At 39.2% G+C, this 23,345-nt stretch overlaps 1 protein-coding gene across 6 annotated transcripts in view; it reads left to right on the plus strand.

The window, feature by feature from the left end:
- Positions 1-10,994: 10,994 nt before the first annotated feature.
- SLC35F5 (solute carrier family 35 member F5) overlaps positions 10,995-23,345 on the plus strand; it is a 131,844-nt gene continuing 119,493 nt past the window's right edge. For 2 of the 6 annotated variants that reach the window (XM_069021202.1, XM_069021196.1), the window contains exons 1-7: positions 10,995-11,081; positions 14,183-14,253; positions 15,879-15,957; positions 18,783-18,924; positions 19,961-20,104; positions 21,992-22,054; positions 23,215-23,296. In XM_069021202.1, coding sequence (XP_068877303.1) covers positions 18,790-18,924; positions 19,961-20,104; positions 21,992-22,054; positions 23,215-23,296 — 424 coding nt within the window. In that variant the 5' untranslated portion in view covers positions 10,995-11,081; positions 14,183-14,253; positions 15,879-15,957; positions 18,783-18,789. Of the gene's footprint in view, positions 11,082-11,347; positions 11,724-12,422; positions 12,549-14,182; positions 14,254-15,878; positions 15,958-15,978; positions 16,041-18,782; positions 18,925-19,960; positions 20,105-21,991; positions 22,055-23,214; positions 23,297-23,345 lie in introns of those variants that run through there. The other 4 variants (XM_069021200.1, XM_069021198.1, XM_069021199.1 and 1 more) reach the window with 4 other exon arrangements.

The following is a 23,345-nucleotide window of genomic DNA, read 5'->3' on the forward strand; positions in this document are numbered from 1 at the left end:
AAGCATCATTTCACTATAAAACTTTAAATCACACCCAAAAGCACTTACTCTAATGTGCTCTACAGAAAATATCCCGTAGCTGGATGTATCTTTTCCTCTCTGTGAATACAAGTGTTTTCTGGGAAATGGTGGGGCACTGAGCAGAACAAAAAAGTACTGCAGGTCATATGGAAAGTGAAACAACTCTATTAAGCAACTCCACTGTAATCTCTTGCTATCATGTGTGTGTTCTTCCTGAGTCTGCATGAAGAATGACATTGAAAAAGAGCAGTGCTGGTGCATTTTGGTTTACTGAATTACAGTGGAATTTACATTTGAGGACCAAAAACCATAGGATTTCTCTCAGTATCGAGGTGCCAAGTCAATCACAGTTTTGCAAGGGAAGGAGTTGAAAGACCGAAATCCCTTGGCCATGAGATCTCATGTTTCATTTTATTAGTCCTGCCAGATGCATTTCTTCAGGTGGCTGTGAACTCAGGCATCACTCTAATAAAGGGGCAAGATTTCTCTTTAAGCAGTATTATCCCACACTGTTGGACCATAAATACAAGTTTGATATATTAACTCATCCAAGTTCATATAGATCAATCTAAATTTCAATACTGGTTTCTCTATAGACCTTTTGTGGTTTTATGCATTGGCATCTACATTATCTTGGTGGATATTTTTAGCATAGAAGTCTTGTGCTTAAATTACAAAATTGAGCTTATAAAGCTGAAATTCAGCTAGATCCAGCATTGCTGTGCTGATTGGTATATTTTTTTTCATGGAAAGGTTTTCCAACCTTTACTTATTTCTTCAGTACAGGAACAGTAGAAAAAGCCTACAGTTTGTTTTCATGGTGTAATTTTCTGAATCTTTTCATCCTTATTTGGCCAGAAGTCTGTTCCTGAGTTATGAAAAGCTTTTCACTGTTTCAGGGTGTACCAAAACCCAAATTTTTGATGTGTAGAGGCAATGTCTTAATATATTCTTAGTCTTACCAATGGAATGGGAGTGAATAAAAGCCTGAACTGCTTTTATCTGGTACCATCTCTGGAAGTATTCATAAAGCATGTGGATGTGTCACTTGGGGACATGGTTCAGCTGTGAGCATGGTGGTGCTAGGCTGGCCTTAGAGGTCTTTTCCAACCTTTATGATTCTGTGAAATCCTGTACAGCACACATAATCCAGCAACAGCATCCCTCTACGATGCACTAAGTCCAGCTTTTGTAAGCACAGTCAGATTGCAGGTGATCTTTTCCTAAATATCCATGATAACAAGAGTAATTACCATTGCAGAGCATCCTTCTTCTGTTGCCATCTGCTTCCAGGCAGTTTACAATGTAAACACAGAGCAAGGGAATGCAGGTGAATACAAATGAATCAGGAATGAGAGGATTAAAGTCAGAAGGAAAGTATTTCTATTACTCAACAGGTGAAGAGAGGTACAGTCTAACAGTTTGATTCAGATGGAGGGAATTTGCAGACAGCTTTCTGCAGGTGTTCTACAAATAAGTTGTGGGGCTCCAGAGTTTTCCAAGATGTGGGTATGATTTACCAGCTCCAGCAGTGCTAAATATTAAAATTTCACACAAGTACCTCAGCTCGAAGAAGTGTGTACCTAGACAAAAGGATTACAGGTCCCTTGCTAAGCTGTGTGGGAAGCTTTTCAGCATCCTGCTCATTTTGGATCGTTTTCATGCAGTTAATGGCCTGCCCTTGAACACGCAGAAAGAGCAATGCTGTGAATCCATATATAGATCCAGGCCTGGGAAGCACAGTAAAATGCAAGAGAAAAAACAAAACAAAAAAAGCCAAAAGGAAGTTCCAGGAGTGGAAGGATTCTGGAAATGCCCAGGAGGGCTGGGAATCTGATGCTTGGATCAGCATGTTGCCATTCAGATTGGCATAAACTGAATTTAAAAGGCACATTAATATCCAGTACATCACACTGAACAGCCCTTCAGCCCAGCTAAACATGACAATAAAAGCTAGAGAAACAGCCAAAAAAGTCAGGTCTAGGTTATCCGTTAGACAATATTCCTTTATTGTAAGTATTTATTATAAAGTACACTGCATAATCTCTTAACCATCATGTTCTGAGTACTTTGATATAAATAAGTTTTCCAGTAGTTGAGAGAATACTACAGAGAGCTAAAAAAACCCAAACCATTTTATCTACCCAGATATAAGATGTATGCAGATTTCCTTCAAGAAGGGCCACAAGCAAGATTACAGTGTAATTGGTTGATTTTGGCATAGCTATAGCAACAGCCATATGGGAGGCATGTAATTTCATGGAGCTGCACATGGTGAAGTCATGGCAAATTACCAGGAACTCATTTGATGTGGCTGCTCTCCAAGAGTTCAATGTAGATCAGCTAAAACCATTAACTTTCAAAATATAATTAGTCCAACCATATTTTTTTTCTAAATGAGGGATGGGAAAAAAACCCAGCTAATAATTCTTGGTGCACTGAAACAAGGTGTGTAGGGAGAGAGAGAAACTTATAAACTGGGGCTTGTTTATATCCTTGGACTATTATGATGATAACACCACTATTGCCCGTTTTATTTGATAAGAATAACAGCAAATTATGTATCAAAAGACGAACCTAGAAAAAGAATTTGACTGAAAATGTGATGCCTCGAATAAGAACTTGATGTTCTGGCCTGAGGCAAAGTCTGCAAAAGTTGAGGGAAACTGCATTCCTATCTACAGCTTGCTTTTCCATTCAAAATTGGTTCTCTTTGTGCTGCTATTCTGTTCGTTCTCCTAATGAATGCATCTTAATCCTTTATAATGCCTCTGCAAGTGAATTAGAAGAAGGATGGCAGCAGGATTGCTACAACAGCAAAGCAGAATACAAACCTCTGCCCTTGTGTTGTATCCATACTGCACAGGCTCCACACAGTCACACCTGGGACCCAAGGAATAGCAGTGCATATTTTGTCCATGGTCAGAAAATCTGTGCTTTGTTGTGTAATAGAAACATTACTATGTGTTCTCAGTTGCACCTATTTACTTCCTTGGCTGGAACAAATGTGTATTGCTGCCTTTTTCATGTGACTTATGCGCCTCAACTGAACTGAAAGCCTAAATCAATCACAACTGTAGGTACCTGACCTGCATCAACTTCCACGCTCACTGTGTCATGAACATTAATTTGAGTAAAAGCTGTGGTAACTCACAAATTTATGTAAAATCACCGTTTTTAATTTAGTGGTCTTTTATTTTTTATTCAGAGATGTCATCCTTGTGCTAAATAAAACCAGTACATCACCAGTTTGCAGTTTAGTAGCTGTTTAACAGGCTTGTGAGCTTTCCAGCAGAGCACAGAAGCCTATCAGGGTAAAACCAAGCCTTCACACAGGGGCAAGTATCAGAGCAAGAAAAGCTGGATTGGAAAAGAGGATCAAGGTGAACCAAGTGGGTCATTTCACAAAAGAAGTAGCATGAAGAGTCAGAGAGAGTGCAATGACACCATGGGTTTTTTTCCTACCCAACCATTTGAAACTGCAAGTAATTGAATGTGTGGCAGGTAAACAAATGGGTTTCTGTTCTGAGACACTTTTCTGGCTTTCACCAGTTGCTTATCAACTTTTGAGAGGGTTTGGCTGCTAACGTGTGACCTCTCACTCTAAATGGCTTTGCATAAGGGGATTGTTTAAAAACACTCATATTGTACATGTTTGGATTTCTCCTTGGTGTGCGACTTTTGATCAAAATACATTCTCTTCAGTTGACCCAAACTGTTGACTCTTCAGATTAGCTTTCAGAAAACAATAGATGTTATAAGGTTATTATATCACATCTATGGTCATTGTGCTGCAGCACAATTACACTTTTTGTATTTAATTCAAAATAATTCAGGGAGGAGAGGAGGACTAGGAGGAGAATTTGGAACTCCCATGGACAGGTGTTCTTCTGTGGATGCAGCAGGGTGCTGCTTGGATATACAATATCAGCCAGCTGGATATTATAGCATCCACAGTTCTATTGGAGAAGCATGGATAAGCAGTCTCCAATTGTCTCTAGACAAAATGAGACATAACTAAAAATACCCCCTCTGATGGGTTAAATTATTTGGCTGCCTTCGTTCTAGCAGGATAGGGAATGTTCCCTTGCAGAATAGGGAACGTTCCCTCCACCAGAGCTGGGGGAAGGCAATGAACAGCTCGTGCAGCATCTTTTTCAATTATCACAGCTATCTGCAGTCCAAGTTTCTTATTAAGACATATGATTTATTTAGAAACAATATGCAGTGCTAGTTAAGTTAGTCAACAGTGGAACACTTTAAAAGTACTGTGTTCTTCGATAAATGTATAACTCAATCTATTTCTAGTGACAATGCTGCTTGCATACAAAATGGAAACAATTTCAAAGCACTATTTCTGCATGCTGGGTGCATTCACACTGGGTTTATTCTATCTGTTTGGTAATATATAAAGAAACTGTTAATTAATTTCTGTGAAGTTGCAGTTTCTTGCTTGTCCTGCTCAAAGACCATAGGAAATTTTCCTGAAATAATACCTTAACAAATCACCGAAAATATAAAAGCTGATTTGCAGCTCTACAGTGCTGTGTCTGACACTGTAAGGATTATGTGAATGTCTTTGAAGAAGGCCACGGCCAATTTTTAATGATGTGGTCTTCACATGTCCAGTATCAAAAATATATCAAAACTAACACATTGTATCCAAGTGTTTCTCTTACTCTGCTGCTTTAAAAAACAGTACTAAAAGCAAACACTCTGGTAAATTATGCTAATGAATATGTAAATTGGGGAAAATTTTATAGACAAACAGATTACATTAATTATGTTAGTCCTTCCTGTGAGAATAGGGGCATTAAGATCTCTATCTGGAGCACTACATGCCTGTTCAATTTGGTGTGCCATCCTAACAAGCCAACGAACTTGGCCTTGATGATCAATACACTTTGAAACATTTTGATCTAAAAATGGTGCACCAGTGAAGCCCCAGTCCAGTAGCTCTGTCCTTGCAATTCCTCACCTGATAAAATTTCATTCTTGGTGCAGTTTAAGACCATCTGCATTGAGAAGACCAGAGGCACATGTTAAAATTAGAAGGTGTGAAAAATTAAATGTTCCCTGCTGTATTTCCCCGCAGAACAGCTTCCAGTTTAATCCATTCTATAGAACCCATATATACACAGGAGGCCTCCCTTGCTAATGGGGTAAGAATCAACATGGGCCATCCATTCCTTTGCTTTAGGCCTTTCCTAGGAGAATCCCTGCCTTATCTGGAGCATTATGCATTCCCAGCAAGGGATCAGTTCACTGTTACCATATTGGGCAATGCTTCCATTCCCTTTGAATACCACCTTATGTTGCAATGTGCCTCTGTGAATCATTGTGATTATTCACCCAGGAATGTGCAAAAGCACAAATGTAAAAATCTGTTCCCTGTTCTGAACACGGAAGGGTCAGATTATCAGCAATTCCATCTGGTTAGCCTTGTGCTGGGAGAACTGCTTGACTTGACCTTTAGAGAATTTGCTTTAATGGGGCTACTCAGTGTAAATAAAATTCTCATTTGACTCTCTGTTAAGGCCTGTTTGGTGTTTTTGGAGCACATCTCCAGCAGCACAGGTATTCATGCTCACACATGCCTTTCTGCCAGCTCTGGTTGTTCAAATGGTTCTCTGGTTGTCAACATGCATGAAGACTACATGTGCAGTCCTGTCCTGCAGATGATTTCTCTCAATGTCATGGTAATTCTGTAATTCAGAACACTTCCAAAAGGTTTACTTTCCATTTTACTTTTGGTTTGCTTGAATAAGCTTTCAAATGGTTTTTAAAATTGTCTTTTTTAAAGCAAATTATGATCACAACTCATCTACTGAAAATAATTGAGTGATAGCAATTCAGTAGTTTTCAGTCTGGGAAATCCCATTGCCAATTAAGCTTCCTGTTTTCTTTCCTATTATAAATCAGCAGAGTAAAGAGACTGAAGTAAGGGATGACAAGTTCTCCAAACGAGTTGTTTTACTAGTCAGTAATTTTATTACTAGTTAACACTTGCAAGTAGTGTTCAGTAGGAAGTAAAAAAAGCTCTTGGTTCCAATTAATTTTCTCCAGCTATTAAAAGTAATGGTTGATAAAAAATTACATCACAAAAATATTTGTGTTTTTTTCTTCTATTACATCCTCAGTGTAATATTTTCCCTGTAAGTACCAGTAGTTCTCATAGTGATAAGCATAGATTTCATTCAAAATAATAAATTTTTAAGCACTGAGATTTCTTAGAGCCTTGTTATCAGGTAAAACATTTAAAAAACAGCCATGTAACAGCTCAGCATGGGTCAAAAATATGTTTGTAAATACACAAAAAAGGGACTGGAAACAGAATGGAAATTATAGTTTTAATAGTCTAACTATATTTTGTGTATTCATATGAATGTTTTCACTTCAGCCTCTCTAGAATTGGACCAGGAGGAGGGGAAGGCAGTGAATATAATTGAGCAGTAGGATCACTCCCTTGATCACAAGTGGCTTCTTACAAAGCTGGATTTAGGGTGTGAGAACACTTCAAGGACATTCAGGGACAAATATAAGACAGTTAAAACTTAAATAATGCAAAGAAGGTGAAGTGGGACAAGGATTACAAATTGTGTGATAAGATTATTAACCAGTGGCCTAAACCCAAGCAAAACAAACAAACCATTTTCTGCTATGTCACAAGACTGCCTCAATAAATCCTTAACAGCTTTTGTGTTACTGAGTTCACAGAAGGGATTATCCAAATTCATAGGTCCATCAAGAGCTATTAAATGCATTGGCTGAATTACATCCTTCCAGATGAGGATGCTGTTACCCATTTATTTCTAAAAACTAGAAGGATGTGACATGGAAACCACTCCCTGGTTTTGAACACCATTTTCCCCAGGCATCCATTATGAGTCCTGTGGAGACATGAGGATTCTGAGCTAGATGGACTTCTGATCTAACCCAACAGGACAGGGGAATACCCCACTGTCATGTGTCCTACACCAAGTCTAGTTCTGAACACTCAGACTGAATCATTTCCCTATGAAGAACAGAAGATGATCAAAGCTGACTTTGTCTGTTTGAATTTCTAATACAGTTTCTTCTGCTGCTTTGCCTTGTTCATCAGCATGAACATCTTGTTCATCAAAGATCTGTTCCAAATCCTTTTGAAGGAAGCATTTCTCTAAACTAAGTAGATTCAACTCCTTTGTAGAGATTTATTATGAGACCTACAGAGTATTAAATTTCATTCTTGGGATCTGATCTATTTCTTCCAAATCAGCTTTTATGTTCTTGTAACTAGAACATACATGAGCAGAAGCTAAATTCAAATTTTCCTGGTAAGAGCAATTTATAAGGTTTCCATGACTTGTGGATGTTTTATTTTATGAATTATTATAGTGCTGCTGGGAAGTAGATGTAGTTTTGCTTTGCCTACAGAAATGCTATTCATGTAACTAAAATATTCACACCAAGATAAATAAATATGCAGTATGTGTATATTTTCAAGATACATATTGTTTTATTACATGTGTTTACTAAAATCTAATTCCTGAAAAAGGCACAGTAAAAACAAACTGGAAATAATTCTCATAATAGTTTCTTTCAGAGAAGACACAAGATCATCATGTGAACTTTTACAATAGGAAGCAAATTACTTAAGAGCTAAAAATACAGAGGTCCTGTGATATTTTGAAGTGTAATAAGTACAAACTCCTGAGCTTCTGCCAATGTTGACCTGCTTTTCTCAAAACACCCCAGGAACCAGAGCATAAGTGCCTCATCCTGTGATGAAGAAATCTTGGCACTCCACCTGAAGGACAGCAGTTCTCTCCTGTTTGCCTGCCCCAGTCAAGAGGCTGAAAATCAGAGCATTAACAAGGTGGATTTAACTGTGCTGCCATATTGAGGTGCAAACTGCTGCATTGCCTCCTAAAGAAGAAAACTCATATACATGAGAAGACACATGGAGTTACACCCAGGGAGCTGGTCTTATTTCAGGTGGGATTTCATGTGGTTTTTTTCTGTCAAAGGACACTAAAGGATAAAAAGAGAGAAAATCTGCATATCACAGATATTTTGTCACTGCTAGAACCAGCTACTGCCAATCACCATGGGAAAACATTTTCTAGGGGCAGCAAACCAACATCTCAAAAGTGAATTCCCCTTTTCTAGAGCTCTTCTATCAATGCAGGTTCAGGTAAGACAGAAGAGCCTGGGAATCTCAGCTTTCCCTGTTGCCTTATTTATTCTCCCTGTTCACATGCAGTGGTTTTTTTTTTTTTTTAATATAAAACATTCACCCAATTTTAATATAAATTATGCATAATATTTTCCAATATATTATTTAGTACAAACACTATTAGCTAGAGGAAAGTATTATATGCAGTTTCTCTGTCAGAGTACTGGAGTCATAACTCTTTGGTTTTCTCTTCAGGTTTTGCAGCTGTTGAACTGAGTGACCTTGGATAAACCATGTAAGTTTACTGAGTCTCTATAAATACTAAATAAAGGTCTGCAAGACCCAAGAAAATTAGATGCTGTGAGATGCACATGTGTTTTTGCAGTTACATTTTATATAATTTTCAGCTCCTCTGAATTCCACAGAATGCACCATTTCAAGAGGACTGCTATTTTCCTGATGCTTTGGCTAAGAAATTCATTTTACTTCAAATCTCTTTTACAAAGTTGTAAAGTCAAAATTTCATGTAAAAGCACCATATTGCACATTTTGGCAATTTTGGCTGAAAGACCAATAGTGATGGTGAGGCCAGGAGAACAACAAATCAATGCAGCATTTATAATGTGTACTCAGAGTACATCAAAAAAGGACAGTTTGAACCAAGAGCATAATTCACTGCATGTCCTTGTGCCATTTATGCTATAATGCTTCAGGGTAGGGATTGTATCTTACAACTTCTAACAACCAGTTTTATGGGGCATCAGACTTGTTGGATGTCTCTTCGTGCTACTATATGCAAATTAAAATACAGCTGTACTAAGAAATTCAGGCTCACAAAAAAGCCCAAACCAGTTTCAGACTAAAAGTTCTTAGAATTTGGGGTTTTTTTGAGAAGTAACTTTTGTTTATCTACAGGAAATAACTCAAGCCCAACAGCAAAACTCACCCAGATATATGATGATAAGACATCACATTTTTATATGAGAGGGAATGGATATTTTCAATCACTAACTTGTAAGAAGGGTGAAATATAATATTTGATTTCAACAGTTTGTAAGTGTGAGTAGCATTTAAAATAACTTCACAGCTATATCATATGTATCACCTAATAACAATTAAACATCATTTACCTTTTTACTCGTGTATACATTGCTTACTCTTGTTTCCTAGCAGTTTTTGCTGTAAAATTTCCAAAATATGTAACAGTTAAATTTTGGAAAAAGCTTTATTTCTGTTAGCAGGTGAACACTGAATAATCTGCAAGACGTGACATACAACATTGGTTATCTTTAGGTTGGTATTGTGAGCTTAGTTCTTAAATATTAATCAACACTGACTACAGAGATTACTAACATAGACTACAAAACCAAACCAAAGAAGACCAGAATCTGATTTTGCGATTTCATCTAAGCCTATAATAGTTCATTTTATTCAATATATTTGATAGACTTTGTCTAGTATTTCCTTTTACAGCTTGTTAGTCACTAACCTATACATCTCAAAGTTTCGATTTAATTTAGCTTGCATATCTACGCAATATCACTTTTTTATGGTCTAAAAAGAGTGTTGATAATGAAGCAGACATCTATTCAAAAATATTAATTAGTTGCCACTACTTTCAGGTCCTGTGAGATTTTGTATCAGAGCGTGTAAAGATTATGGTAACTATGAAACTAAGTTTCCACCACCTCGCTGCATTTTAGGACGTTTCTCAAGGGTCTTGCTCACTTTGGTTTTTCTTCTTCCTTTTTTTTTTTTTTTTTTTTTTTTTTTAACAGACTGGTTTCAAGCTCCATCCCACTTCTGCATCTCTAGTTCTTCACTCCGTGCTCTCTTCCTCTGCCGTTTCTGTTCCTCCATGTTTTAGTTGGTTGTGGTTTGAGTTTTTTTGGGTTGGTTTTGGTGGTTTTTTTTTGGTTTGGTTTGGTTTGGTTTTTTTTTTGACTTGCTTGTCTTACAGTTTTGGAAAAGCCCGTATAAATGCCCGTGTCTCCGGAGGAAGCCCTGCTCCATCAGAGCTGTTCTACCCATTCCCTCGTTAGAGATGGTCGAGCTCCTTGAAACAGCCGGTGCTTCTCCCGCTGCCAGCTCCGCTCCCAGGAGCCGCGGCGGGATAGCCCCGAATGGTCCTGGGACCAGCAGGAGCCCGGGGTTACCAGCCCGCTCTGGCTCTTCCCCGCGGTGACTCCGGAGCGGTGACTCCGCGCCCCGTTCCGCCGCTCAGGGCGGCACCCCCGGGCGGGACCCGGCAGCGGCCCCCGAGCCCTGCCCAGCGCGGCGAGGCCGGCGGCAGAGCGGGGCTTCCCGGCGGGACACGGAGCGGGCACCGGCAGCGCTGCCTTTGGCTGCAGACGGGACGGGCGTGGGGATGAGCGCGAGGATGGGAACGGCATGGAGACGGGGGTGGGGGCGGTGATGGGAACGCTGTTAGGAATGGGGTCGGTGATGGCATTGGGGACGGGGATAGGGATGAGGATAGGGATGGTGGTGGGGACGCAGACGGGGATGGGGACAGTGATGGGGACGGGGACGGGACTAGGGATAGGCATAGGGATGGTGATGATGACAGTGATGGGGACAGGGATATGGATGGGGATGGAGACGGCGCTGGCGATGGTGACAGGGATGGGGACAGGGATGGTGACAGGGATGGGGACAGGGATGGGGACAGGGATGGGGACAGGGATGTCCCCCCGCCGCCTCCTCTGCCGCCCGGCGGGGGGCGGGTGGAAGGACAGGGGTGTGGAGCTGCTGGCCGAGCAGGTCGATGGGGCCGGCCCGCGGGCGGGGCGGGCGGGGCGGTCGCTCGCCGGCTCTGGGATGGATTGTGGGTGTCCGGCGCGGGCGGGCGGTGCCGCCGCCGGACGGAGCGCGGGGGGCGCCGGGCCCGGCGCGGTCTCAGGTACCGGGAGCGGGGCCGGGGCCGGGCGGGTCCTGCCGCCGCCGGGGGTGCCGCGGGCGAGAGGCCCCGCAGGGCTGAGCGGCGCCGGGCCTAGGAGGGAACTTTGTCCCTTCGCGCGGGCGGGGGCGATCGTGCCCGCCCGGGCTGGGGGCGTGCGAGTGCCCCGTGTCCCGCCGCCCCTCGGCCCCGTCCGCCCCTGACAGCGGTGTGGGGAACGCGCTCTCCGCTCCCCGCCTCGGGGGAGATCCCCTGGCCGGGCTGGGGGTGTGTGGAGGGGTTCCTCTCTCCCCAGAGCGAGCCTGTACCAGCAATAGTGCGGGCAGGCGACCAGGGAAGTGATTGTGCCCCTGTGCTCGGCGCTGGTGAGGCCACGCCTCGAGTGCCGTGTCCTGTTCTGTGCACTCGCTCCAGGAAAGACACCGGGGCACTGGAGCGTGTCCGGAGAAGGGCGGCGGAGCTGCTGAACGGTGTGGGGCACAAGTCCTATGAGCAGTGTCTGAGGGAGCTGAGGGAGTTTAGCCCGAAGAAAAGGAGGCTCTGGGGGGACCTTATCGCTCTCCACAACTCCCTGACAGAGGAGCCAGGTGGGGGTCGAGCTCTCAGGCAACAGTGGCAGGACAAGAGGAGACAGTGCAGGTTCAGGTTGGACATTTGGAATAATTTCTTTACAGAAGGGATGATTAAATATTGGAATGGGTTGCCCAGGGAGGTGGTGAAGTTTCCATCCCTGGCGGTGTTTAAGGAAAGCCTGTGCCATGGTCTGGTTGGCGAGGTGGTGTTTGGTCATGGGTTATGTTCGATGATCTCAGAGCTCTTTTCCAACCTAATTGATTCAGTGATTCTGACCTGGCACCACTGTCCTGCCTCGCCGGGGGTCTGGGGGAGGATCCATGCTTCCCCTGCTTGGGCTGCAGCTCCCTTTAACTCCTGCAGTTTCCATTTTTTTAGGTGCGAGTGCAGCACACTCATTTTTTATCCTCCAAGATCCCCAGGGCTTGAGCCATATATCTTTTTTCTTAGACATCCCCTTTTCCCTGAGTGCATTAAGAAGACTTACTAATTTCCTTCTCATTTCCTTTGTTCCTGCTACTTTTCCCCAAAGATATCTATCGTCAGGAAGGAGACCCCCATTCACTCTGAGTGCAGTGATTTTGCCGATTTCTGCCTTGCCTGGAAGGCTCAGCTTTCAGCTTCCAGGGTGTCTCGCTGAAAGCTGCTGTGCTGGTTCTTATCAGGGATCTCTGTCTTTATATCCTGTGACAAAGCACGATATGTTTAGTCCTTGCACTAGACAAGATTAGATCTGCAGCATGTGAAATGGATGTCATTTGTAATCCTTAGCTGATGTTAAATGTGGAGCTACTGGTGGCTGACAGATTGCTCTGTACGTGGTGAAGCTTAGAGAGGCCTTGGCAGCTTGACATGGAGTTTTTTCTCCTAATGTTCCTGGACAAGAATAACAAGGAGGTCAGTGTCTGTTCTGCTTGTCAACTTTCACTCTGCAGACCTGAAACTTGGGTGTTTCTAACTCATTGCAGTCAGACTTTCAAGTCCAGCAGGGTCACAGGCTTGCTGGGGGTGCTGTAGGAATTACTGAGAACTGTGTGCTTGGACAGGCTGGTGGCTGGTAAGGACTCAGAAGTATAAAACGGATGAATACTCTGCACTAGTTCTATATAGGAAAATTTATTTGAAACGTTGTTTCATTAAATTTAAGTGCTGAATAGGAAACTTTATTTTCATTCATGAAAACATTCCAACATCCATGTTCTTTTTATTCCTTAGATACCCAGATCCAGTTGTGCCATGACAGTTTGATAGCATGACTGTTACATACCACCAGATTCCTAAAACATATCTTTATGTTAAGCTAAATTCTCCTATTTTGATAATAAAATTAATGTGTTTTCTGTGCAAACTTTGGTCTTGTGTAACTTCTTGTTTAGATGGGAACAGTGATCTCTACTTGCAAAACTCAGTACTGGCATGGAAAAATTGGTTGCTTTTTTGGATCTTTTGCTTCACTGTGTTCTACAGATCCTACAGGAGACTTTATTTGAATAAAAATGACAGGGCTGTGGTGAATAAAATAATCTTGTTGCATAAGGCTCACATTTCCATCTTTCCTGACCATTCTTGGCTTTGCTCTCATCTCGTGGTACCCTTTGGAGGTTGAGTGGAGGTCAGAATTGTGTTTAATTAATCTTGCTTTAATGTATGCTTACAGATTTTGACATATAAATAGAAATCATTTTACTTTCAGCTTTTTTTCTTCTGGTTAAAGTGAAATCAGTGTCTCTAAAAGCAATCCAATATGAAACAAGAGTCACCTGATGACAGAACATGTTAAAAGGGGGAGGAGGTTGTATCCCAGAACTTGTATTGTTGGAGCAGCTGGTATAACTGGAAAAACTAAACCCATTTATTTTGCTTGCAAGCCTTATCTTGATATGTTGTCTTTCAAATTGCACATGAAATCGTATTGAGTAAATACAAGGAAGAATTTCCAGTTGACTTGCTTGCACCATGGTTTGTGACTGAGCCGCTGTTCTGTGTCTTCTGTCGTTCTTGTGATGTACTTTTTTCCTATTCCTTGGTGGTGGAGGGGAGAGACAAGCTATGTGTTTTCCTCCTAGAACAGTCAGAACAGCAATACTTCTGTTTTGTAATGATTTGGCAATTCTTTGGCCTATAATGTTCTTTTCCCTAATTGTCAGTGCAGTGAAATTTTGTGAATTTCATGTGATTTTCTCTTTTTGGGTGGAACTTTTAATGTGGAAATAATCTGCACAAAGAAACATTTAATGCTGTCCAAATAAAAATGCACATGAAGTATCAATGTTGCAGTTATATCTGCTGCCCTCAGAAGCTGCCTGTTGCACGTTAAGAACAGCAGGGTTGGACAGGCTGCTGGGCCTGTTGGCTTTAGTGCAGTCAGCTGTGTGAGCATGCACTGTAGACCACAAAGGGGGAGACCACTTCCTATATCTTTTTATCATAAATTACAGTGGTGACTCTTCTTACATGATCTAGGGAACTGCAACATTTTAAAATCGAAGTACAGTGTCACGACAAGAAATTTTTTAATGTTTATTTTTCAGAAGATCTTCATGTAACTGGCTGGAAAATGGTTCTACAAGATGACAGCACCAACTCCAAGACTGTTGGAATGGTAAATAAATTTTAAAAAGGAGACTTTAAAAGGTCTCTGTGCTATTTGCTGAAAATTATAATGGTATTAAGAAATGCCTTTTAATGAGTATTCCTTTAAATGTCAGATTTCAGTTGCTATGTTTAAAGTTACACCATGTGGAAAGCATATTTCTTTCCTCATAATGGAAACAAAAGGCAAACATGCTGAAGTTTCTGCTCTATTAATAGAGTAGAATAAGGTATTTACTTTTAAACCATAATTTCTATTTCAGCCTTTCTGTCTTCTGGTGGCTTAAATTTATAATAATTTTGTGCACTTGAGAAATTAAATGTTTTGTAAGGGTAAAGCCCTACAATAATAATGCCAAGGTTGTGGCTTCAATCCCTGGGCCATTCACTTAAGAGTTGGACTTTAAGATCCTTGGAGGCCCCTTCCAACTCACAATGTTCTGTGACTTATTGCCTTAGTGTTCAGGATCTACACTGAGCATTGGCTTTGTGCAGTAGAAGTTAGGTAATCACATACTTGTGTCTTAGAAAATGCATCTTCCAGTTTGTTTGTATGTTTGTTTTAAGCAGTTATGGTCATTTGGTAAACTGTGGAAAAGGTTTGAACTTGCTGTGTGTAAATGTTGAGTTCAGTGGGGGCTGAACCATAGGCTTGTGGGGCCTATCCTTATGGGCTGCCTCTTAACCTAATAGGTGAAAAGCATGAATTTAGCTATTGCCCCATGTTAACAGTTTACAAACTCTCAGCCATGCTTGACAGGTGATTAAGAGCAAGATATTGGGTAAATATTTAATTCTGCCCTTGCTGCTACTTCTGTTTGGGACACTAATTTGAGACTCGTTAGCATAGTGTGTGACTCCTGTTGATTCAGGATATCCCTAAAACAGAGTTTAGAAACATTTCACATGAATAATAATAATAAATAATAATAATAATAATAATAATAATAATAAAAATTCCAACACTTCCAGGCAATAAAACTTATGGCTCTATTTTGTATAATATTTCTTTTCCTATATAACACTTTTAAAGTGAATTTTATTGAATGTGTCTATATGATCTGAGTTTAAAAATTAAAAAAAAAAGTTTCAGGTAAGGTGGTGTTTTGTTTTAATACAGTAATAATGCTGTATCCATTTTAGGAATGATACTGGGCTTCCCCAAGACATAACATGGAGGTGCCTTATCTTTCTAGATTATTTTAAGACCAACAAGCCAATATGTTCTTCCATTACCTTTCTAGTTCTAATGTTTAAATTCTTTGCTTAGGAATGTACACTTAATAAATAGTGCCTTTCTGTGCATAGCTTAAAAAATCAGAACTTAACATCATCAGGTTCTTGTTCCTCATGTAGACATCTTATAGACAATTTATAAGGAAGGGATCATGTTCTTTGTAATATCAAAACTAGTAAAGGGTCATGTTTTCTTGCATTTCAGGGCTGTCTTGTTGGCATTTTTTATGCAGACTGATTCTGAAGGTTCTGGATCTGTATGTCCCCAACACTTAGGACTTGAGCTGCAGAAGTCACTTGGGGAACTTGAAATTTTAGACAGTATTTTGGAAAGATAAATGCTTAATATATCTATGCACATGTTTCACACTGCTTTTTTTTGTTGGTTTTTTTTTTTAGGAGGCTGTCTTCACTTTGACATGAAGTGTGAAGTTTGTTAGTCACCACTTTTGTTTCTTTTTTACAGTTATTGTGGAAGGTAATATGAGAAAAGTAAATCTTCTTTTGTGGTCATTTCTATCAGAACGTATTGCCCTCAATGTACAGAAGCCAAATATAAAAGTATGGAATTGTATTTCATTGCAAGTTCACAAGTACTGTTAATAAGTGGGGATAATGTGTCTGTTTAAAACTTTCCAAAATAGTAGTTTCAATCTGTCTTTGCATTTTGTGTGACGTTTTACTGGGTTTTAATTCTGTCCTAAAACTTAGTATTCGGGTTTCAGTAGGCTTTTGGATTTCTGCAGAATGTTGTAGGCATTTTAGTATTGCTGCTTTGCAACTTTTTTAGTCAGCTATTAGCTTGAAGGTGATGGTGCTGCACTTTGTAGTTACCCTTTCTTGTTAAGCTTTTTGCCTTGTTAGGGAAGGATTGAGCAAAGCACTATATTAGGCACACAGAATTGTTAAACAGATACTTGGTAGTCAGATGAGAAAGTAATAGCTGCTCTTATTGTAAATTATAAAAAATTTCAACTTCAAGGCATAACTATGGGCTCTTTATTTAGAATTTTAACATCTACTTATCAAAGGTACAGAAGAAATGATGTAAAATGTACATAGACTGTGAATAACTTTATGTGTAACCTCTTATCTAAGAAGTGGTGGATAGTCTGTCATCCTTTACTTTGCTCCCATTGAGGGATTTTAAAGCAAGGGATTTGTTCAAGCCTAATACAGACAAGCTGAGTACAAGATTAAGCAGCTGCAGAATGTGAATGTTGTCTGTGCACAATCTCTGTTCACAGAGTGTGCTTTGAAGCAGCTTGTGGTGAGAACAGCAGAACCGTAGGTGTGAGGGAGCCTCTGATGTGGAGATGTCCAGTTGATTGGGCTGCTGCCATTCCCTCCTGTCTCCCCAGCTGCCTCTCCCTTCCTGCCTGCAGCACAGAACTGGTGGAAGGCTGCAGTGCTTTCATTTCTAGGATACTTTCCCACTGTCCATGTGTTGTGCTACAGCCTGACAGGAATGAGATTTCTTCCTTCCAGTTTGTTTGGAGCTCTTCTATGCCCAGCTTCCATGTTAGCTGCATCTTATGCAAACACAAGAGCAATTTTTAGGCTGTATATAATATAACTTCATGTAATGGCTTGTAGGCTATTAGTCATAATAAAGGCAGAGTTTGTAGGGTATAATATGTAGTATCTGTTAAACCAATTAATAAAAACTGAAAAAACCTTTATAAGCTTTCAAGTATGAAAACCTTTATGTTAATTTATTTGAGTTTAAGATAACACACTTATTTGCTCTCTCTTTGAGAACAAATGTTTTCTCCTTTATTCTGTATCAAGTAAAAACTGTAATTCCTTGCTGAGTCTTTCATAATTTTGCCCCTCCATACTTAGAGATTTCTGCTTTCTTTTGTCAGTCCCACCATTTTATCAGAAAAGCAGAGTAATTATCCAGAACTGATGCCCACACATGGAATATATCAGCATAGATCTAGTGGTATAATTATACTTCAGGAACTCTGCCTGTTCATTTTTCTTTTGAAAGAAGCCCTTTAAGAAGTGGAGGAAAAAGTGTCAAGATTTGAACATGGCAGAGACTGCATAGAAATATGAGTCAAAGCAGGAAACAGTGCTGTGATCTCCAATGCACTTGTGCATATCTGGGCATTTAAATCATTAATTGGAAGAACAGGCTACTCTGGGAAAAAGAAATGTACCTTCCTCACTCACTGAGAGTATTGCTGCACTGCCTGTCTCATTAATAATGAGAAGAAATGTAAATAATGAGAACAAAGCAAGTATTTTTATGTTCACACATGTAGAAAAAACAAAGTTCAATTTAAATTTGCCAAAACATATTAGCAAATCAGATGACCTCTATTTACTGTGAAAGTCAGAAGCTGCTCTGTAAAGGTGGCTTGGATTGCAGTTCTCTCAGAGATAGTGCTTGAGTTTATGGTGTGCTATGCCATCTGTAGTTAATGAACTCTTGATAAATTGGTTCTTAAAATATAGACATAAATAAGCTAATGTCAATCATAGAAATAGCACATACATGTCTTACTGACATTCATTAGAGAGTTTGTAAAGGATTCTAGTACAAGTAGAGCAGTGAATGAGTCATCAGTCTCTGTCACTTGAGTTTGAAGCTTTTTAGTAATATAATTGAAACTTTTCCTAAATTTAGGCCACCCAATGGGCAGCTGTAAAGCTGTGTCACAAATCTGAATTCCCTTGTAGTAACATTAGTGGATTTTTGATAGATTTTCCCTAGAATTGGTTCACGCCTGTATTTCATAAATTGCTGTATGATTGTTTTTTTAATTCAACTGCATGTGTAGTCTGCTTTTTAAAGTTTACAATTATCTTTTTTTTTTTGCTTGAATCACCTCTTGTTATAAGGGTTTATGATTTACCCAAATGTTTTCCTATGTCTTCAGAAATGTTTGTTGAATGCCTCTAAATTTAAACACATTTCTGACATTTGTCACAACACATCAATCTAATTTACTGTCAGGTATCTGAATTTACCAAAATATAGTGGTTTCAAATTTTGCTGAACTTGTAGCACAAATTCCAAAAAGGCATTGTGTTTTACCTACTTTTGCTTACTTCAGTGCTAAAGCAGTTGATAAATTGTTACAAAGTCAAGATTTATTTTCTAATTGTCCCTAATATCTCTGAAAATTTCCTGCCAGATCTGTCAAAGATCTGCTTTTTAACAAGCACAGGCCTATGTGTGTCCTTGCATATTAGGTCCTGTTTATATATATGAAACAGTTGCCCCCACTGCTTATTTTTTTGTGTGTCACTGTAATCTTCTGTGTTTATTTCTGTGTCTCTTTTGCCCAGGTTCCAAATGGTGTGGGTTTTTATCATGAACCGGATGAGCTCCCAGAGCAGTTCATCCGCTCAGCGCAGGCGAATGGCTCTAGGAATTGTCATTCTCCTCCTGGTTGACGTGATCTGGGTGGCCTCTTCAGAACTCACTTCTGTAAGTGTTGTTCAACACATCTTAAAGGGAAAATAAAAGAGAAGGATGCAACAGAAACATGGTTATCAAGCACTCAGTGTTTCACCAGCCTGAATCCACTTAGAATTACAGATAAGCACAACTCAGTGCCTGTTTCTTTTGAGACTGAAGGTGTTACTGATGACTTTAATTTTAAAGACCATAAGCTCATAACTATGTACTGCAATCAGGGAGTTAATTTTGTTTATTGCCATATTGATTAAAATAATGCCCCTATGGTTCCCAAAAAATAGTCAATTAGCTGTAACATGGAAGGCTGAGTGATGTGGTGCATTATAGTTCAGAACATCCAGAAGTCCAGGATGAAAGGACTTAGGTCATGGAGTTTAAGCCCTGTAATTGCATCTAGTTCATATATTCACCATATTGAAACTGTTGTGGTGTTTATTTCATACTAAGTTTTAGAACTTAAAACAGAGCTTTAGCAATGGAAATTGAATTTTTAGTTAATTCTTAAATTCAGTTTTCTGAACTGTCATCAAGGAATGTTCTATATCAGTTTTGAAACTAAGCATATACAAGTATTTGTGCTTATCATGTGATATTAATAAAACATTTTTTGCAGTGATCTGGTGGAGTCACTACTGAAACCTAAATGTTATTTAGCCAAAGTAATCGTCTCTAATTTATGATTAATGTTATTGCTTATAAAAGTGGTCTTTAATTTAGAATATATTTGTATGTAAATGTATTTTCATTGCTACATTACAGGAGCATATAAATAAGTTGCTTGGTGAGATGCCAGTAATAAGTAGCTTTCCTCCTGTGGCATTGTATCTTGCAAAAAGGCTCCTTTTTGTTGGCATTGGAGGTGGTTTGGGAGAGGGTTCCTTAGAACAGGTTGGGCCAGTTGGTTCCTTTGGTCATCCATGTCAGTACTCACAGCTCTGTTATTTTGGGAACCTGACTGGACTATATACTTAACACCTGTTCATTCATTTTGTGAATTCTTACCTATTTGGTAATTTTGGATACTGCAATTATTTTCTTTCCACAGTATGTTTTTACAAGGTACAACAAACCCTTTTTCAGTACATTTGCAAAAACATCCATGTTTGTTCTATACCTCTTGGGATTTATTGTTTGGAAACCATGGAGGCAACAGTGCACTCGTGGGTTTCGTGGAAGGCATGCAGCTTTTGTAAGTATTCTAACTCTATAGATGTTGTGATATTTGTTTAAGTTTGTTCAGAATAAAACCCCTTAAAACAGACCCTAGAGAAGAGCAGAGTTTGTGTATTTGAGGTATAAACTGAGTCATGGCACAGGAAGACATAGCAGCTGTAACAGTTGTCATGTGAAAGGATGAGGCAAGAGAAAGCAGCATGAGATGTGTCAGGAGTTGTAAGAAATGCTCTGCTGGGCCAGACCATTGGCCCGTGCAGCCTGGTATTGTATCCTGGACAGTTACAGGGGATAGTTCCTCTTAACAAGAGCTTAGGAACCCCACCACTGTTGGCTCTTGGTTCCCTTTACCTCCCCCAATGTCTGTAACCAATGGAGTCAGAACTTGGACTTTGTAATTGATTTTTAGCACTGACTTTTTTAGTCTCTGGCACAACTGTTTGCTAACTGTTTTGAGGGGTTTAAAGTTACATTTAGTAAGGGTGGTAGAATTATGTTTTTGTTACTGTTAATACTGTTTTTTATAGCTTTTGTGCATGAGTGACCTTCTGATGCCCATTCCAGAGTTAGGCATAGTTGGTGCTAGAATGTAAAATTATTGTTATATGACAGAAATACTGGGTTTTTTTCCAAGAGATGCTGGGAAGAGCAGTTGTTCTGTGCCAGTGTTTCAAAATGCTGAACAGCAGCACTCAGGAAGCAGTAAGGCATTTGGCCTGCTACTAATCTCACATTAAAAGAACAGAAAATGTGATCCAAGAACATGCTGTTAATCAACACGTCTTTATAGAAAATAGCTTGTGTGAAAGGACCTGATTTCAGATTTTCTGGATATGTTAGACTTCACTGATAATGACAGTTGTAGGCATAACATATTTAAAGTGTTACATGACTTTTATACAAATTACTTTTATTAAAAAAAGACAAAACACAACAAATAAAAAAATTTCTTTCTTTTAAATTCTTGAGTTAAACACATAGAGCATTTAGAGTTAGCTGATATCTTGATATAATATTTGTTGAATGAGCCTTTGATGCCAAGTGTCTGTGCCTAATATGGCACATGTTAGACTTGATGTTCAGAATCATCACAAGATAATTTGGCTATAAACAGAACTTAGTTTCTTTGCTGACAGTAATGAAATATGAACTGGAATGCAGTGAGTAAGAATGCCCAGTCTGTCACATGTTGTATGTGGTACTCATGACACTGCTACTGGAATGCCATTATTTTTCCTTTTCAAAAGAACAGTGCAGACAGGACTGTAATGTGCAATTAGAAGTTTCCTTCCCCTCAAGGGATGTAGTTTAATATTCAACTCTATAATTATTGCAAGCACCTTTAAAATGTCTTGTGTTTATTAATCTGGAAAACATGTCCATTTATATGGTTTTATTTTAATGATTGCTTGGGTAAACACCCACACCTTACTTTTAAGTTCTCTTCCACATTAGAGGCTTTAATAGATTTGCTACCATCATGGTAGAACAGCAAGCTGCAGCTCAGGAAATATGGGTTTGGTAAGGTGCAGAAAGGAAGAGGGAAAGGAATTTTGCCTCAATAAAATGAAGAAAGAAGCAGCTTGTTGTTAACAGTTCCACAATAATTTAGTGGAGAATGTGTCCCTAAGACTGAATTTTGCAGGTTTTCTGTATCTAAGAGTCTCATTCTGCATTCATACCTGGGTAGTTGAATTCAGTGGGGTTCTTCAAGAGGTACAAGAAAGCACTGAAATTATTTACTGAACTTGTAAGCCCTCTTGGTATTGGGGAGAAGAGCTGAGGGGAGAGAGGGAATTGTGACAGAATTATGGAAAAAGTAATAAAAATCTTACTCTTCAAAAATTTCAGTTACTAATAACTTTGCCTTGGTAGTTTATTACATTAAAATTTCTGTAATTAGTTTGCAGATGCTGAGGGTTATTTTGCTGCTTGTACAACAGACACCACTGTAAACAGTTCTCTGGTAAGTGCCCTAATTTATGAAGGTCAATGCTTTACAATAACATGGCACAACCATCCTGACTTACTGTTTATAAAATATGGCAGTCTTAAATGTATTAGTTTTTGGCAAAGGGGATTGGTAACTTATATGCTTATATGTTACTAATAAGTACTGTACATAATGGTATTGCTTATTATAAGAAATATGGATTCTCAGCTCAATAAAGCACTTACTTGAATGTTTCTGTAGTCATTTGTCAAAGAAATACTGTCTTGTACAAAGGAAACCTTTATATATTCAACTCAATACCATCTCTAATAGAGCAGGGGAAACAACTGAGTATTGGCAAATTACTGTATGGATATTTTATACAGAATTACTTGAAGAGACTTTTTTTCAGACGTATTCTTCATTTAATCTTTGGGGGATTTTCAATTTTACCTCTCTGTGTTTAAGAATAAAATCTTCTTAGCCTGCTCAATTCATTAAGTTCATGTGACTCTAGAAACTTGGGCAACTTAGTGTTTAAACATCCACCAAAATTCTAGTCCTAAACAAGCCTGATGTAAATCCAACTACCAGATCTTTTTCATTACTTCACTCTTACAGTTAATTAATTTAATCTAAACAAGCACCTTAAAAGTTGTCTTGTTAGCAAAAGTTTTAATTGCTTGAAATACTTCTAAGTGCTTTATGTATTGTACACGTTTCCCAAAGTTTTTTGATGTTTAGATCTAGGGAAGAAAATGAGGGCTTTTAGGGTCATGGGAAGAAAATGAGTACATTAATTTTTGTATACATGTTCTATATTTCATGCTTCTAGTTTATAATTTGGACAGAAGCTATAGTTCTATTGAAATATCTGTGATATTGATCACTTAGTTTGTAATTTTAAATCAGTAGGTGTGAGTTTTCTGGCCATAAGTTTTGTGCTCATGAGGATACACGCATAAGAGCACAGTTCTCTTTTAGTACTGTGTTTTCCCAATATGTCTAACATGCCATATACTTTATACATGGGTTTTGGCAAGTCTATTCACTATATGCAGACCCACTTTAAGTTTGATTCTTTTACTATTCACCAATCTTTATTTAGTTTTCTAATTCGCTAAATAAGTTCTATTGCTTGTAATTTAAATATCCTGCTTAACTGTATTTTTACTTATACTGATTCATTGCAGAGTGAACCTTTATATGTTCCTGTAAAGTTTCATGATTTGCCAACTGAAAAAAATGGCAGTAATAGTAGTGATGCAGAGAAAAGTGAGTAAAGACTTTTGGAATGCTGTAATGTTAGTTCTTTGGTGAAGGA

Source organism: Aphelocoma coerulescens, chromosome 7 (assembly GCF_041296385.1).
Source record: "Aphelocoma coerulescens isolate FSJ_1873_10779 chromosome 7, UR_Acoe_1.0, whole genome shotgun sequence".
Taxonomy (NCBI): Eukaryota; Metazoa; Chordata; class Aves; order Passeriformes; family Corvidae; genus Aphelocoma; species Aphelocoma coerulescens.